Source organism: Psittacula echo (genome assembly GCF_963264785.1).
Source record: "Psittacula echo genome assembly, chromosome: 8".
Lineage (NCBI taxonomy): Eukaryota > Metazoa > Chordata > Aves > Psittaciformes > Psittacidae > Psittacula > Psittacula echo.
Genome location: NC_137744.1, coordinates 12,613,789 through 12,630,316, shown reverse-complemented (window position 1 = coordinate 12,630,316; position 16,528 = coordinate 12,613,789). Strand labels below are relative to the sequence as shown.

At 38.7% G+C, this 16,528-nt stretch overlaps 1 protein-coding gene across 1 annotated transcript in view; it reads right to left on the bottom strand.

Moving 5' to 3' along the window:
• The window catches only part of AFF2 (ALF transcription elongation factor 2), a gene marked incomplete at both ends in the record, with an annotated part of 338,204 nt that overhangs the window by 235,102 nt on the left and 86,574 nt on the right, over nt 1-16,528 (bottom strand). The window contains 2 exons of the mRNA XM_080624489.1: nt 7,267-8,157; nt 15,435-15,555. Coding sequence (XP_080480615.1) covers nt 7,267-8,157; nt 15,435-15,555 — 1,012 coding nt within the window. The remainder of the gene's footprint in view (nt 1-7,266; nt 8,158-15,434; nt 15,556-16,528) is intronic.

The window sequence follows — 16,528 nt, the reverse complement described above, 5'->3', positions numbered from 1 at the left end:
TCCAGCATTGCTAATACACTAGCAATCGCCTGCCAACTAAATAACTTTAACCTATATCTGCAGTTCATGGCGAGTTGCCAAGTTGTAAGTTCAACTTTCTTTCACTCTTTTTTTTTATTAAAGTATTCCCATATGATGTTTTCACTTGCAGATCCTAAATGCTTTTCCATACATGAATCAGAGACTACCAGTTTATAGTGGGGTGGCTCTGCTCATGAAGCTGGAAATGCTAAGCACACAGAATATCCACAGGTATGCATGCAAGTTAGTGTCTTGCACATGTAAAAATGGAAAAACACAGAGCAGGAGGAGGCTGCCTTCTGGATCACAGGTTAATTGCTTGTATATTGTATACAGATTTTCACAAGATGGAGTCTGATGAGTTTAGGAACAGTTAAGCACTTCTGCTCTTGCGATTCCCAGCAGAAAGCCAACCATACCTGGGTACCGTAATTCTTCTTTCTCCTATAGTGAGTCCAGCCTCCATGTTTTCACTTCCATTGTCCATTCTGTGCTTCACGGTTAGCATGTTCCTACTGAAAGCTGAAGGAAAGGTTCACCGCGTGTTCAGATCACACATACATCTCCTTCATGACTACTACACCTCTGTTGAATAAGTGATTTTTTATTCTTATTCTTTCCCTAGGCTTTATCTTACTTGTTGCAATATTCTTTGTAAATCTTAAATCAGCTTAACAATATATGGCACTATCCCTTCTCCTTTACCTTTCACTAGCTGTATTTCAGTCTCAGCTGCTAACACAGCATTCAGAAAAGTGGTTTGTGTTTGGCTTCCTGTTACCTCTACAATACCTAATCACACTTTCTGCACCATTCAGCTGCCCAGATTCCCGGCATCAGCAAGAGAGCATTCCAGTTGTTTCTTAGTGATCTACGTCTATCAGATAAAGAAAAGTTCAATTTTCTACTTGACTAACATTGTAATCAAGATTAGAACTTCTCTGAGTCTACATTTACACCCACTGATTGTCAAGTATTTTCTTTCTGCCCCTTTTTATACACTTAAGAGGTGTGTGTTGGATGCAATGTTTTCATCATATTCACTAAATGAGTGACCCTGGGAGAAAGTCAATTACAGCCACAGCAAGAGTCCCTGCTCCTGTTGAAGAACCAGAGGCTGTCCTGAGAAGCCTCAGGTTCAGTCCTAGCCATGAATCACAGAAGCTGCCATTGCCCATGCAGAAGTGTGTGCATTAGAGTCTTGCCTGTACTTGAAAAAAAAGTGACTTCTATGTTCTCAGACTATTTAAAAACTTAATTCCTCTGCTCTCTACAGAGAAAAGAAAGAATAATTCGTAGAAAAGTACCCAAAAGTACAGGAAAGAGCTGTAGGTAGGTTCTTTGAAACTAGCCATGTATTGCTTTGAAGGTTTGCATCAGATAAAGTAGTATTTAACATAGGTGATGGGAAAGTTTACAAATGGCCATTCATTTCAGCAAAGAAGGCCAAATGCTGATACCTGCCAATCCTGTTCTCAGTAAGAAGCACGCAGGCTCTTCCCTCAAGGGCTAAGCACAGCCCAGAGTGAAAACACACATCATAAAAAATTCAGATACCTGCAAATGGTATTTTCTCATCTTTTCTTACACGAGCATTCTTTGTTTTACAATTCACAGAGAATATATTTATTAAAGCAGGTCATCTTCCAGAAAAGTATTAATGAAGAGGTCAAAGGCTCCAACTTTGTTACACCTGCCATACTGGTCCTAGGAGAACATCCTTGTTAGCTGACAACTAAGCAGACTATCAAGATCCAAGAGCATCCTTCCTTATGCATTTGTATGCCAGATGGATGGAAACAAGATGCTGAAAAATTACCAAACAAAAAACATGAAAATAAAAAAATTACCAAATAAAAAAAATGAAACAAAGACTTTTCAACACACACTGAGACTGACTTCACAAATAGAGGTATTCTGAGAATATATAGGTATATAGGTACAAATAGAAGTTCACTGAGATTTTTTTTTGTTTCCTTCCAACAAGAAAACGTTGGAAGTAGCTTAAAAAAACAAAACCATAAAACTACTAACAAATGCACAATGAGAAAGAAGCTATCTAGGCCTTCCTTTCCCAAACCAAATATATGTGGTCAGTTCTTTTAACCACACCTATTCAAGTCACTTAAAGTGCACTGTTCTGTAGTCTGATGTGAAATGCAAAGTTCCCATTGGTCACGGTAATTCAAAATCAGGCCCTAAATATGCTTATTTATGTTTGATTTAAAATAAGCAAGCTGTCCTCTTGCCATCCCTGCAAAATAGCTTTGCTAGCAACTGTCCAAGCAACTGGACAGTAGCCTTCAAAAGGCCACAATAAGAGGTCTTCAGTCGAGTGGTGTCATATGGTCTTCATTTAGAAGTATCACAAGAACATTACTTCTCACAGTATTTACAAATGAAAAACATATGGCTGTAACCTGTAATACTGTAAGAAATACTGCTCTTTGGGTTTGTTTTTGGCCTCAGACTTTTGAAATATGAACCAAGCAAAGGGATTTCAGCTTAATGCGGGATTCAGTCCATTCTTCTTCAGAGCTCAGTCTGGGAGACAGCTAAAGCTTGCATCCGAAAAAAGTGATTTGCCCACAACTATGGTAATGTACTATAGCTGGCAACTAAAGTAGCATATATATCAAAAAAGGTTTGGGGGGTGGTTAATTAAAGACATCTACTTTCTGTTTAATTAGAAAAAAAATAAAGATACTAAATTAGCTTTAGTTCCTATAGGATTTTATAAGTCATACATAAGCCTCTTGCATTTACTATTTAGGCTCAGTCAATATGGTTATCTACCTGTCAATTTTTCTTGCTCTTTAATGCAGAAAGAGAGCAGCCTTTTTTATAGCTAGCTCAGAAAGTACTAAGCTAATCAATACATGCAGCGATAACAGAATGATTTGAAACACGTAACAGAAGCTTATCACTTCACAGAATACTGAACCCGTCAAAATATTTTCCTAGAAGTAAAGTGAAAATAGAAGTTCTTCGGTTTTTATTACTTAAGTGGGTGGTGACATAGATGTTGTAGGCCTTTTGGATTTGTTCCTAGCTTTGTATTTTGGGGAAAATTTGGTGCACAAGCATTTGCTACTTTGTAGGAACGTGAGGCCAACTGTGCAGGGAGATTTAAAAACTCTGCCTTGAGAATCAAGCATTAGCTTAATTCCCCTTTATTTCCCATCCCTAAACATGTAACGGAAATCCATGCACTGTTCTGGATAACTGTGCATAAGACTTTCCAGGAACGCATCTTCTGATGATCCTGCAGACCTTAAAATGCTCTGCTTTATTCAGTACTCTCAGTGATTTGTGCTCAAGCCCAATCTGAAAAGTACAGGCTTTCTTTCAGCTATCTCCTGTTGAGTTAGTTGATTTGAAATAATTTGTAAGCATCTGATTCCTAGAGGTTTAAATATACATACATGTACCAAGATTCTGGATTTTAATGCAGCAGAAAGAGGATCAGCTGTTATTGTGGTCTCTAACCTCTACTTTTCTGAAGAAATGCATAGGATTTAACTAAGCAGTTCTCTTTGAGTGGTAAGTAACAATCACCTGCCATCATGCCATCACACAATTTAAGTAGGTGGCATTCTACACAACACAAAAGCTCTTTGCAATGTCCCAGGCTTGCCACAATTTTCCAAATGGTAAATGTAAGCTCAAAATTTATATATATATATATACACATATATATATAAGTGCATATGTAAATACAGGCTAAAGAGATGAGAGTTAATAAGAAAGGAACAGGAAATAATGTTTACAGCTGGAGGCTTTCTATTATTTTTTCTATCAGTTCTAGCTTCAGGGCTGTTCTTATTAATTCTGTGTCATGGTATCTGGTGCATTTCTGCATATCCTCCTGAAGTCACACAATGGCCTTATGGCTTCCCAGTTCTGAAAGGTCTACTTCACAATTTCTGACTGAGGCAGTCAAGCCTGAGTGCTAGTGGTTACACTGGGTTTTGCTCAAGGCACCAAACCATTAAATTGTTTGCCTTTACCCTTAGAAAAGACTACTGATAAGTAAAACAAACAAGAAAGGTAAAAGAAATTATAAGGATCACAAAATCATAAAGAAATTCTTACAGGTCACAACTGAAAGTTTACAGAGGCTCTGCTGTCCCCATTTCTCTACCAGAAATGGCCACACATGGTGCAGCCAGGTCTGAATTAGCTCCGTGGGGGTGAGTCAAGATCTGGAAATCACACAATGGCATCCACTCAGAGGCAAGAATGAATCCATAGGTGCGTAAATGCTGCTAACACATCCTGACCCAGCCTGGTAAGTCTGTGTGAACTTGCCATGAATCTCTATAAACTCAGAAATCACTAAACCACAATCCACTGCACAGTAGAAACATGCCAGCAGCAAGGCATTAACAATGTTGTCTGTTCCAGAGGAGCCAAAAGATGGATGGACATCTCTGAGGACAGAATTGGGCCCAGGGAATGAGCAAAGATTCTTACAGCAACACCTCAAGTGACACAAATTATGTTATAAAATTGATCACTTCCTTACACATGGCAAAATGCTTCCAGGGCACTCAACATCCTCTTCCATTAAGCCATGATAAATGAGACGATATTTCCACATCAGCCTGAACTCATCTTTTAAATCTGCTTGTTCAAATATTTGGCTACTTATTCCACTCCTTCTCCTTAAGATAGCAAAACCTGTCTTTTTCAACTTTGCCCATCCTAATAGGTGCCATTATTTCAGGATCATTACTTAGGAATTTTATTTCTTCACAGAATTCCTCATCTTAAGATCATATAAAATTCTGAGAGAAAAACATTTGGTGTGCAAATCTCTATACATGTCTCTATACATACACTCAGCAACACAAGGACAAAGGAGACTTATAGAACAAATTATGGAGGAGTGCCCCCAAAAAGTAACTTTGCTACTGCTAGTTTGAAGATCACCACCATCACCTGGAACAGTGTCAAGATGGAAACCCAGGGAGCAGGAGCAAAATCGTTTCAAGCAGATCACTACAGCTCAAGGTGGCTAGGGAAGGTTCATAAATTGATAAGCACCACCAAAGGATCATAAGCCTCCACATCAATTGTATAAAGATTACTACAGAGCCACTCGCTGCAGTCATTCTGAAAATGTTATGGGTTTCACAGGTGTGCACTGACAGTTCTGATTAAGCTTAAACTAAACCAGTTATCAATAATGTTGGATTGGAAGGAGTTTTATTGCTGAACACAGGGTAAATCAAATTCAGGATACACATCTGTGGAAAAACACATAGGGCCAAAGTTCACAGCCCTGACACAGGTGAAAAAAAAAATCCAACCCTCCAAACTCAGGAGGAGATTTGCCTGTAAGAGATCCATCAGTCTGGCTACTGTCAGATTGTCTGTATTGGGAAGAAAAGTTATTCATCACCTTAACACAGCTTTGGGTTTTCTTTCTCCCTTCAAATTATTGTTCACTCATAAAATGCAGACTGCTTTAAGATTATTATCTGCATTCATTTCTAAAGTGCCTAGTTTACCGTTTATCTGAACAAAAATGAATTAATTATATACCTATACTTTTCACTGTACACGCTATAAACTAAAGCAGCTATAGCAACAAGTTCCTAATGCAATTTTTCATCTGTGCAACTAGGAATCTTTCCAAAAACAACAGTACACATCAGAGTTTCTTAGAGTTATGCAAAAAGACTGTGGGCGAAGTCTTGTACCCAAAAAACCATTGCTAACAAGTGAATTGATTTCAACGGTGCCAGGATTTTATTCACTCTAAAAATTAAAGGAAAAAAAAAATTCTTAATAGTTGATACAAGTTGCAAAAGGTATATTCCATTTCCAAAAATACTTCTTATTGATGCTGCACTTTAAAGTCCCTCTATTGACTCACAGTGCTTATAGACGGCAAGAGCGAAAAAAATGTATTTGCTTTTACAACATCATTATTTCCTTTGCATGTAATTATTTACTTGCCAAACAATGCTAGTGACAAATCGCAACAGACTATGAAGCCATCTACATCAGCAGATTTTTAACCTAAGGTAAAAATAAACAGAAACATCTGTAAAGTAATCTTGTACAAAGCTACGTTTATTAACAAATACATTTTCTAATAAAACACCATCTGCAAGCAACCCTCAGCTTCCACTTGATATAAATAGGCCTTTTACTGTTTTCAGATGCAGTTCCCAGAAAATTATTCCAAGCTCTACTGCAAAACACATCAGTCTTTGTTGCTGTCTGGAATGTTAATAAATAACATCAAGTTTTTAAATAGTCAAACAAATTATTGGCTTGAAACAATTATTCCAATAGAAAAAGCTGACCTTTAGCAATAAAGTGGCTTAAGAATGCATTGCTCCTCATTCCTGGTATAAAAATATTACCAAGGAGGGAAATATTTGGGGGGAAACAGAAAGCTATGAAAAAACCATACTGCAGTTCTGCTCATATGTATGTTATAAACCTACCTTGCAAAGGTTACTGCTTTAGAAAAACTCAGAATAAGAGAAAAAGTATACAGAGTGTAAATAGGTCAGTTGGTATCCGTACTAGACATCTGTGCTTGGAATGGATATGAACATGAACCAACTAAAATGTTCCTCACAGGACTACTGTACTGACCAGCAATACAAAATTCAATAGCTTAAACTGCTGGTAGCAGAGACTGGGTCAGAATCCCAAAATTAAGAGCTCTTCAGAATGCATAAAAGCTTTAATGGGACACATTTTCATAAGCATTACTCAGAACTAGAGCCACATTAATTTCATTAAAAGCAATAAGAATTTAGCAAACTCTGTAAATAAACTCATTGCTGGTAGAACAATTTAGTACCACTAAATTTGAACACTGCCACTTTTCCTTAGAGTTCAGCACAGCAATCTTTCTACCAAACTAGCTCCCAGCAGAAAATATAAGATTGAAAACTGCAGATGAACTGAGATATTAGAGTTCTCTGTCCAAAATTCAAGCTGGTGTAAATATATTACACTAAAACAGATCTCATCTTTTAATATTAATCAGAAAAGAGCAATGTTAGTATTCCAAACTGTGCTTTTAAAACTTCATTAAATATTGCTACTGGGACTATCACAAACAAACTTTGCTGACAGTAGTCATGCACATTCTAGGAAAAAAGGAATGGCTTAGACTGTAATTCCAGGAAATGGACCTGCATATTTCTAGTGAAACATATTCAGTGCATGAAATACTCAAGCAGTACTAGAGAGAAGATATTTTAAACCACTTACTTCATTAACAGGAGGAATGGTGAGCTTTGGTACTTTGTTCTTTGAACTAGGTGCATTCACTTTTCCTTCCAGCAGTGTTCCAAAGGACTGATTTCCATATCCACTCTCAATTTCTATCGGAGGTTTCAGTTCAGGTGAGTCATTGGGTACCTGGTCCTGACCGTCCATAGGCCTGACATAGGCTGTAGGCTTTTGCTGGACCATGCTGTTCTTGCAGTGAAGTCCTGGTGGGAAATTCTGAGACGAAAGACTGTTGTTTGCAGATAACAACGAAGTGGAAGGAAGTGGAGATCCAGGACCGTGACCTACAAATTCAAGCTCTGCAGGCGACTTCGAATGACTGTTTTCTTTGTAAGTATGTTCTCCAGGTGCCGACTTGGAAAGAGTGTGCCTCCTCGAATGTGAAGATGCTGCCATAGAATTTGCTTCCTCAGTTCCTCCACTTTTATGCTGCTCACTCTGACAGTTATAGAGGTCTTCATACCTGCCCTGTGCCTGGTCATGAGAGGAGCTATGCTTCGTCCGACTCTGCTGACTACTTGATTGGCTTGGCTGGGCCCCATTAGAGTTGTGACCACCACGTGACCAGTCTGTCCTCGACTTTCTGCTGCTCTGGTGACTGTGTAGCAAAGTAGAATTAGATGACAATGAAGAAGGTGGAGGCATTGATGTTGATGAGTGGCCACTGATCTGATGAGATGGGATCATCCTGTTCCTCGGTTCTGGGAAAAAGTTCTGTTCATTTTTGTCAATGGGTGTCTGTGGGACAGAATTCTTTGGGATTCCTACAAGGTGGCTCTGGTTGGAATGGTTGGTTAACAGGTCCTTCATCTCATCATAATTTCCCAGTGTGTTCTGGACACGGTTTGCAAGGGCATCACCTTTATTTGTCTAAAATATCAAGAAAATAAATGAAGAAAAAGAGTGAGTACATTCCTGATTACAAGTTGCTGCTCAGAATAGTTGCCTTAGAAGACAGCAAATGTTAGCTCTTTAATGGTGTCATGCTGACATTTAATTTAATTTCAATTACATTCTGCATATGTTATGTAAGAAAAACCTATCAATAACTGTGTTGAAAGAATCTCTTGAAACAGGCTTGCATGAGTAACACTTGTATACTGCTTCCCATTTTCTTAAATATGCTCTCAGAGAAGTGTTTAAATTGCATCAGTTACGGATGTTAGGAGCAAAATAAGCTGGTTTTATGTCAGAGATGTTGGGCTTGTACATTTCGTATCGTGCAAAACATGCATGTGCAATTACTGGCTACTGAGCATTTGAATTGCAATCACAGAGTTTATTTAAGTATGTTATTGCTCTATCAGCCCCTTGACCCACAGTCCAGAAATAGAACCTGGATAGTCTGCAATAAACACATAATCTCTTCACTTCAGTGTAACTCCAATTACTTTTCCATAGAGGGTTTAGGTTGACCTGAGGTATCTAGCATCTCAACCTAGGAAACACTTCTACCCACTCAAATGCTACAGTAACTTCAAGTAAAACACCATTCAAAAATATTTTCTTACAGAACATAAATAGACACTATTGCTACATTCTGAAGTACCAGGATTCTTCCGTTGTATGCAGGCTGGCTGTATTCGTGAGTCCCACTTTTCTCTGAATTCCAGTAATAAGTAAACACTGACTCATCTGCATTTCACTGCTATTAGACCTTTGAAGCATCAAGTGGGGTTTTTTCTTTTTTGGTTTTTTTTTTCTCTTTCACTTGTGAAAAGCTAGACAAATAAGTTTGAAATTAACATGCAGCTAATTTGCCCTTTCTTCCTGTTCTAACTCATCCCACAGAGACCCAAAGTACCAACCTTCTTACTGACCTTTATGTTCCACCGAAATGACCAGCAGAGAACCAAAACAACGTATTCTCCATGGTTATTACTTTATAAGACTCAAAGGATAAAACCAAAGCAAAACTATAGTTCCTGTTCAAGCAGATGGTTAACTTCTACAGTCTGGAATTAAATGACAAAGTTGTAGTGTATGTAAGATACCACAGGATACAACCAACCAGGCTTTCACTTATGTTTGAGGGTTTTTTCACTCTATACAGCAAACAGTGCCACAGTCCAAAGATACCCTAACACCAGGCCATAAAGATGGGGAAAGGCAGCACTATGAGCTTGTGCTTGGTTAAAGTGTCACACTTCATTCCTCGATGAGGGATCCTATGTGCCACTGATCCCATTTTCCTCAAGTATTAAGCAGAAGTTTGAGCGACGAAAAAAATCCATGCATGGATTTCTCCTGAAATATCTGCTTATATTACCCACTGCTGAACTAGTCAGGAGATGAGAATAATATTGCAGAAAGATTTTTTTTTTCCTTAGTACTGCACAGGTCATAAAAAATGTTTTAAAAATAAAATAATAAATGCAAATTTCCTTTTGCTCATTCTCAGGGATTGTCACATATATTACCACTGCACTGAGGCAGTGATTTAAAAATTAACTGTTCAGTGTTGTTCTCATCTGTATACATTTTGCCAGTGCTCCTAACTGACACAGTTAATAATCCCAGTTGTGGAGAACCACGAATCACTTTTATTCACTAAGTAAGTCCCTGGGTTGGTCATTTTAGTGGCAAAAATTATATTCTAGCTACGCTAAGAATAAGCTCTTTGTATATGAGCAGTCTCCTTCAACTGAGTTGCACAATGAGCTGTTTGGGCAGCAGCCAAAACCAGGCTCTCTCTGTTCAACCCCCAAATTTAAAACAAGGAGATTCCATTGTGCTTAAGGGCCCAGCAGGAATTATGATGCAAAGTCTAAACACTTACATACTTGTTATGTTCCTCCTTCCCCAAACACTTTAACTCCTTATGGGACAGCACAGGGGAAACAGATGAGTATCGAAAAAAGCCTGACCACCAGCCTTCACCTCTGCTTCAGCTACACTTCCAGGATGCACTTAGCTTACTTTCCAGAAAGCAAAAGTTTGGGTTTTTTATTAAAAGGAAAAAAAGAAAGTACTGACAACATATCATCACTAGAACACTTCAACATCACAGCACATTAAATGGCTCTTGTCTAGATCCTCACAGAAGGAATCAATATTTTAATCTGCATGTAGAGCTTTTCAATCGTTTCTGTTTTGGAGGTATCTGATTCCACCTATTTTCTTTTACATGTCACAATGATAAATACAATTTTGCCTGACACTAACTCTGTTTTCTGCAGAATGTTCACATTCTGCAGATAAAAGCCACTGTATAAATATAAAGTATTATTATTTGTAGTCATTTACTGGGAGCATTAATAAAAAATATATTTCCTGAAAAGCACAGAGATTAAATTAATTTAAACATCCTTAGCATACTTTAAGTGCACTAAAGCTCCTATCCAATAGTTATTGAAGTCAAGGGAGGATTATTGCTCTTTTCAATGGCCTTTGAACTAGACTGCAAAGCAAAAAAGACATAGTGAATGTAAACAGTAATTTGGCTTACGCTTAAATAAAACTACAACACGCACAACTAAGACCAGAGTTGTGTAATACCACCTGAACAAGGTCAGGTGTGTAATGCAGTGTATTACCTGCATTTAAGCTATAAAGCATAACACTGATGTTTTTATTTTATTTACTCAACATATTCAGGGTTCTCGTGAGAAGCAGAGTATCCTTGACAAGCTGGGATACCAGCAAGATAAACACAACATCAGTCGTAATTTGTGGTTGCTCTTTTTTACTTCCAGATTTGGGACAATTTCTACCTTCATATTCTGGATAATTGACTTATTTCTTAAAGTATAACTCTGCACATCTTGTTTTCTGAACAGCATGTTGAATCACAGTTTCGCCACCATTAAGGAAATTAAGCATTTTCTGAGAATTCCAAGGCATAAATTATATGCCTGGTTTGTGACTCATGGCTAGGAGCCTTCCCCCTCATTCTAGGCTCTTGTTAATTTAGGAAATGTACACCTTCCTACCTCTGGTTCTATTGCTTTCTACAAGTATCTGTAATAGAATCCTATTGGAAGACCAATTTGCCGGCTAGCTATTGCATTCTAGGTTAACAAAGAAAAGAATTAAGGCACTCAAACTTGTAGGCCCAATTTATAAGGGTTTTGTGAAAATTTGCATGAAACTTGAGGTTTCACAATTCATTCACTTTCTCATGCCTCATAGTTAAACTAACCTCCACGGGTTAAAAGCTTGAGATTTGTTTTTTTTTTTTTGAGGGGCTCTACCTGAAAAAGATAAATGATTTAACATTCATCAAAGGCTCCCCAATGGAAATGCTTCCCATTGTGTTCTCTTTCTCAAGTTGACCTCTTCTGAGGCGATTCCTTTTAAAGGCAACAAAAAACACTCCTACTGCTTTCTCTAAAACACTCATCTCTGAAAGCCTTTACTAATTCAAAACATTAAACAGTATCAACAACTCAGTGCTAAAATTGCAGCTTGTCTCAGGAAAACTTTGACATTGCTTTTTCGAATGTTTGTTGTCACTGCAAGCTCTTCTCTGATCACTTCTGCAAAATCAAGCATTAGCAGGTCGCACCAGAGTTCGAGGGCAAGACCTGCAACCCACTTGCACTAAAGGGCAACACAGCCCTTGCTGCCCAACCTCCCTGAAATAATGCTGCATGTCATCATGTTGTCAAAACATTGTCATTGTTTCCCCACATGAGACAGCAGAGCTTGAAAAGAACACTTTCATCTTTTAATAAGCATGTACAAATGTATTTTATACACCCACAGGAATAAGTATCTCTTTTCATGTATGTGTACACATACATACACTACAAAGAATCGATGTAGGAACATGCACTTGTCCAAAACCATAATAACCACCTAAGTTTTATTTGACAGAGGGATAGAAAGGAAGATGCTTCAACAGCTAGGGCAAAGAGATGACAGATGGAGGCGCATACTCCACACATCTCATGATACACAATGGCAGTAAACTCCATGAGAAAATGGACAGCTTTTAATGCCCCCAACCTCAGAGCGATCTTACACAGCTGCTAGCTGTTCAGTCTTTAAAACATCAAAACAGTAGTTGTGGTATTCCCTACCCTAATAGTCATTTCTGGGTTTCTGTGGAAGCACACTGAGGAAGGAATGAGAAACAAGGAAGGACACTAGGTCTGGGAATAAAAGAAAGGAAAAGAGGTATTTTCTGAGACCTGATATTCCCAACCTTCCCTTTGTTGCTGTAGTCTCCATCTTACTTCACAGCCCCAGATTTTTGAGAGGCATACCAGCCATCCCTTGAGCTAGCCCTGCTGAGGATGTTAACCTTGTGCTCACCACAGGCCACAACAGTTGACTGCTAGGCAGTGCTTCATCTCCTCCTGTTCCCACTGAGAGCACCCAGAAGAGACAAGATGGGATACCTTGTCAGCTTGTTGTGTGAGCCAGGCCTTGAGCCTCATCCACACAGAAACATCTGTTTGTCTCAAATAGAAGAGGAATTCAAACTGAATGTGCAGCACATCTCGCCTCATGGCCTCTTCATTTTATTTCAGAATCAACATGGACAGAATCCCAAGAATTTAGTTTTGCACTCGCCTAAGAACACAAATCACTACATTATCCACTAGGAGTTAGATTCAGTTTTCACTAGTTCCTAAGAATCTGCACTGTGGCTTGTTCTTAGCAATGCTCCATCCCTGGCAGTGTTCAAAGGCCAGGTTGTACAGAGGCTTGGGTGACATGGTCTAGTGTGAGGCATCCCACTAGGGCGATTGGAACTAGATGATCTTAAGGTCCTTTCCAACCCTAACCATCTTATGATACCAAGGAAATATCAATCTATCACTTGGTCCTTTTTTTTTCCCCCCATAGTGTAAAATGTAGGCAAGCCCCAGCTTCCCTATTCAGTCTTTGGTTCTCTTTGTTTTGCAAATTTAAGACAGATGTAACTGGTTTACATGCAACTTCCTCCTAATTTTTATCTTTTGCAATTTATAATTACAATGCTTTTTTAGGATAGTAATACATTATGTTTTGCTCAATCCCACAGATTTGACAAACTTCTCTGCCAAGCAGGTGAAAAGCAATTAAAAAAACCCAATCTGCTCAGGAAAATCACCAGGATGATCTTTTTTTGTTTTGTTTTCAGTTGTTCCATTTTTGACAAAATGTGTGCTCTGTGTATTCCCGGTGCAAACACATACACACTAACAGATGCAAAATCAGGTATTACCATTCCTATTGGGGGTGGGAACAGCGGTGTGGAGTTTTTAGTTCCTGACACAAAATTTTGCAGTGATTTGCACTGACCACTTAAAATGAACAACAATGTTTGCATGACCTGCAGGAAGTTTCAACAAAATCAGTTCACAGTAAGTTGTCACTCCCACAAAGGTGCTAAAGTGTGGTCCAGTGCAGAAATAGTGCATTGATTAGATTTTAATAAAAATAAACCAAAAAGAACCCACAATCAAACTGTCCTAGTGCAGAGTCCTTATTTGGCTGAGTAAGTCTGTCATGGATGAGTGAAATGCACCTCACTCAAAAGAGAGAAGCAGCAATATGTTTTATTGAGGTAAAATAATAATTTGATAGAGTTTAATAAGTTTGATGGAATGCAACATAATTTAGAGGTTTGCCAAGGTTCAGTAAGTTTGAAGCAAGGTTTGAAAGCAAGGTTTACCATATTGATTACTACATGGAAGAAACATACTTAAGGAAAATGACTTAAAATGATTCACACAGAGACTAGAGATGCAAAGAGTATGGAGGATCCTACATGAGGTTCAAAGTGGATCCCCTTGCTTTCTAAACTCCTTTTGGAGCCTAGGGGTGGCTGGTTCCAAACCTAGTCCAAAATTTGGTCAACAGTTCATGTCTAATGAAATTATCCATACAATATTTACACTAGCTACACAGATTAGTAACGCTTCATATTAATTCAGCATGCTATCAATCACTTACAAAGGAGCTTTAGCAGGTAAGAGATCTCTCTGCCTTGGGTAAGGAAGGATCTCTTAGTCTGAAGTACGGGATCTCAAACCTTGAGACATCCCTGCTCAAAGGGGAGAGTTACCTGATGTGAAGTCCAGCTGCAATTCAGGGAGAGTTCAAACTGGGCCCATGCTGATGGTAGTATTTATAGGGTGAAGTAGTTGGCTGCTAGTCAACAGCATAGACAAGATAGATGTCTTTGCTTTAGCTCTGATATCTTGCTCGGTACTTCAGTTATCTTGCATTTCTGAGTTTTGAAACCACCTTTCGAAACATTTTTTAAAACACCTCCACTCCCCTGTATGTGAGCCAGGGGCTTTCCAGTTCCAAGTTCACCCCAAGGACATGACGCCTGTCGCTCCTTAGTCAGCCTGAACCAAAGTACAGCCAGGAGTCAAGTGTATCCTATCACACTCTCCCAGTCTATAATTATTAGGCACCATTTGATAATAATTCTAGTCTTTCCTCCTCCTTTTCGGGCAATTTTCAAAGAGCCCTCATCCTCCCTACAGCTGCTAACAATGTAAAATGGAAAGATGAAGTGGTGGCCTTTCAATGGATGTCACTGATTGGGAGGAGAAAGAGATATGGAAATTTACATTGTGATGAATTCTTCAGGGAATGGCTTACTGAAAATCAAAGCAGCAGAAATCATAAAGGGGGACATCCCTTGGTGATGAAAATCTCAGGCAGCAAAGCTCCTTTGAGAGAATAAGTCTTGTCATAAGTCCCTTTCATACCCTTGTTACGCTCCCCAAAGATTCAGACAGTCTCCCAAAAGACTTCTTTGGATGGTTATGATTGCACAAGAAAGCTTACAGGCTCGTTATCTATAAGAGGACATTGGTTTTAACAACTCAGGTATATTTTCTTCTTAAAAATAAAAGGACCAAGTGCTAACTTTGCAAGTATGAACTCAATTGTAGACGTATCAGCTGCATGCACTTCTATCACAGGACTTTGCTGTGTGTTTACAGGAAGAAATCTTGACCTGTACTCTTAACAAAAACTCTGATCCTGCAAACGCTAGCATGAAACGCTGGGCAGAGCATTCAGTTTACTTTGCCGCCATGTGCTGATCTGGATAAACAGTGTGTTCAAAAGTATAACTACCAAGGCAGATGTGATACTTTCTTTTCTTACAGGTGAAGAGAAGCTTTATTGGTATTTGTAAAATGCATTCAGGTAAAAGGCATTCTGAAAATGTAAAACACAACAATGCAATTTACCTTGTAGGGTTCCCCGAAGAGGTTAAAACCTGAAGCAAAGAGATCTTCATCTTGTTGGACCTCCTGGTTCCTTCTCTCCCATTCTTTCCGCTTAAGTGCACTCCGGTCTTGCTCATAGTGACTGAAAAAGAGAAAGACACAAAAAAGACATATTATTTTCCCCATTATTTAGTTACATGTTCATTACTATCAGTAAGAGCAGCAAAACATCAGAAACAATGCAACTCCTGGGAACAATTCTGAAAGAAAGAAACAGCCACTGAATAATTTACCCAAATGTAAATTTGCAATCATAATAATACATGAAATTGGGCAGTAGAACAGTCAGTACACTGCTGAAATGAAAATAGACAAGAATGTTCTTTTCAAATTAAGGGAGCACTATGCAGAAGAGTAAAATACATTCTGATGTATTTCTATGAACTGTCTGTAGAATACATGCGCCACACACATGCAAACACAGACCTGTGCCCACAATGAATGTGTTTTTGCAGAGATAGCAAAGTCAGGGAAGCACCACAACACCTTCAAATCCATTTAACAGTGTAACACTTGTCTCTATCCATCCCACTGCTTCAGTTCAGCCTTGTGTGATTTAGACCACCTAATTCTGTCCCCTGTACTTGTTAAAATTTATGTACGGTTGCACTGTGGATGTCAAGGGGGTTTTAGAAAGTGTTTTTGTAGCAGGCTCCCGGAAGAGGCTTCAGGGTAGTTGATTCCAGTATTAGATAGTTCTACAAACAAACAAACAAAAAAGGATCTAGCACCTCAGAGTAGCAATGGCAAATGGCACTTATCTGTATGTCAGCTTACTTTATGCACCTGCCAGACCTAAATGACAAGCTGAGAGACCACATTCACTTCTCCCCTGAATAGCACAGAAGTACTTTGGTCTCTTGGCTTTGCAAACTACCTCCTGCTCTTCTAAGGGAAAAGATATAATTAAAACCCTAAAGGAGGGAGAAAAATGGAAAGACGAAAGTGAAAGATGCATGCTTCAACTTGCACTGACACCCTCTCATGCGACAAGCATAAAGGGACGCTTCTGTGCTTTCAGCCCAGATTTGATTTGTTATGAGGCTTTTGGCTCT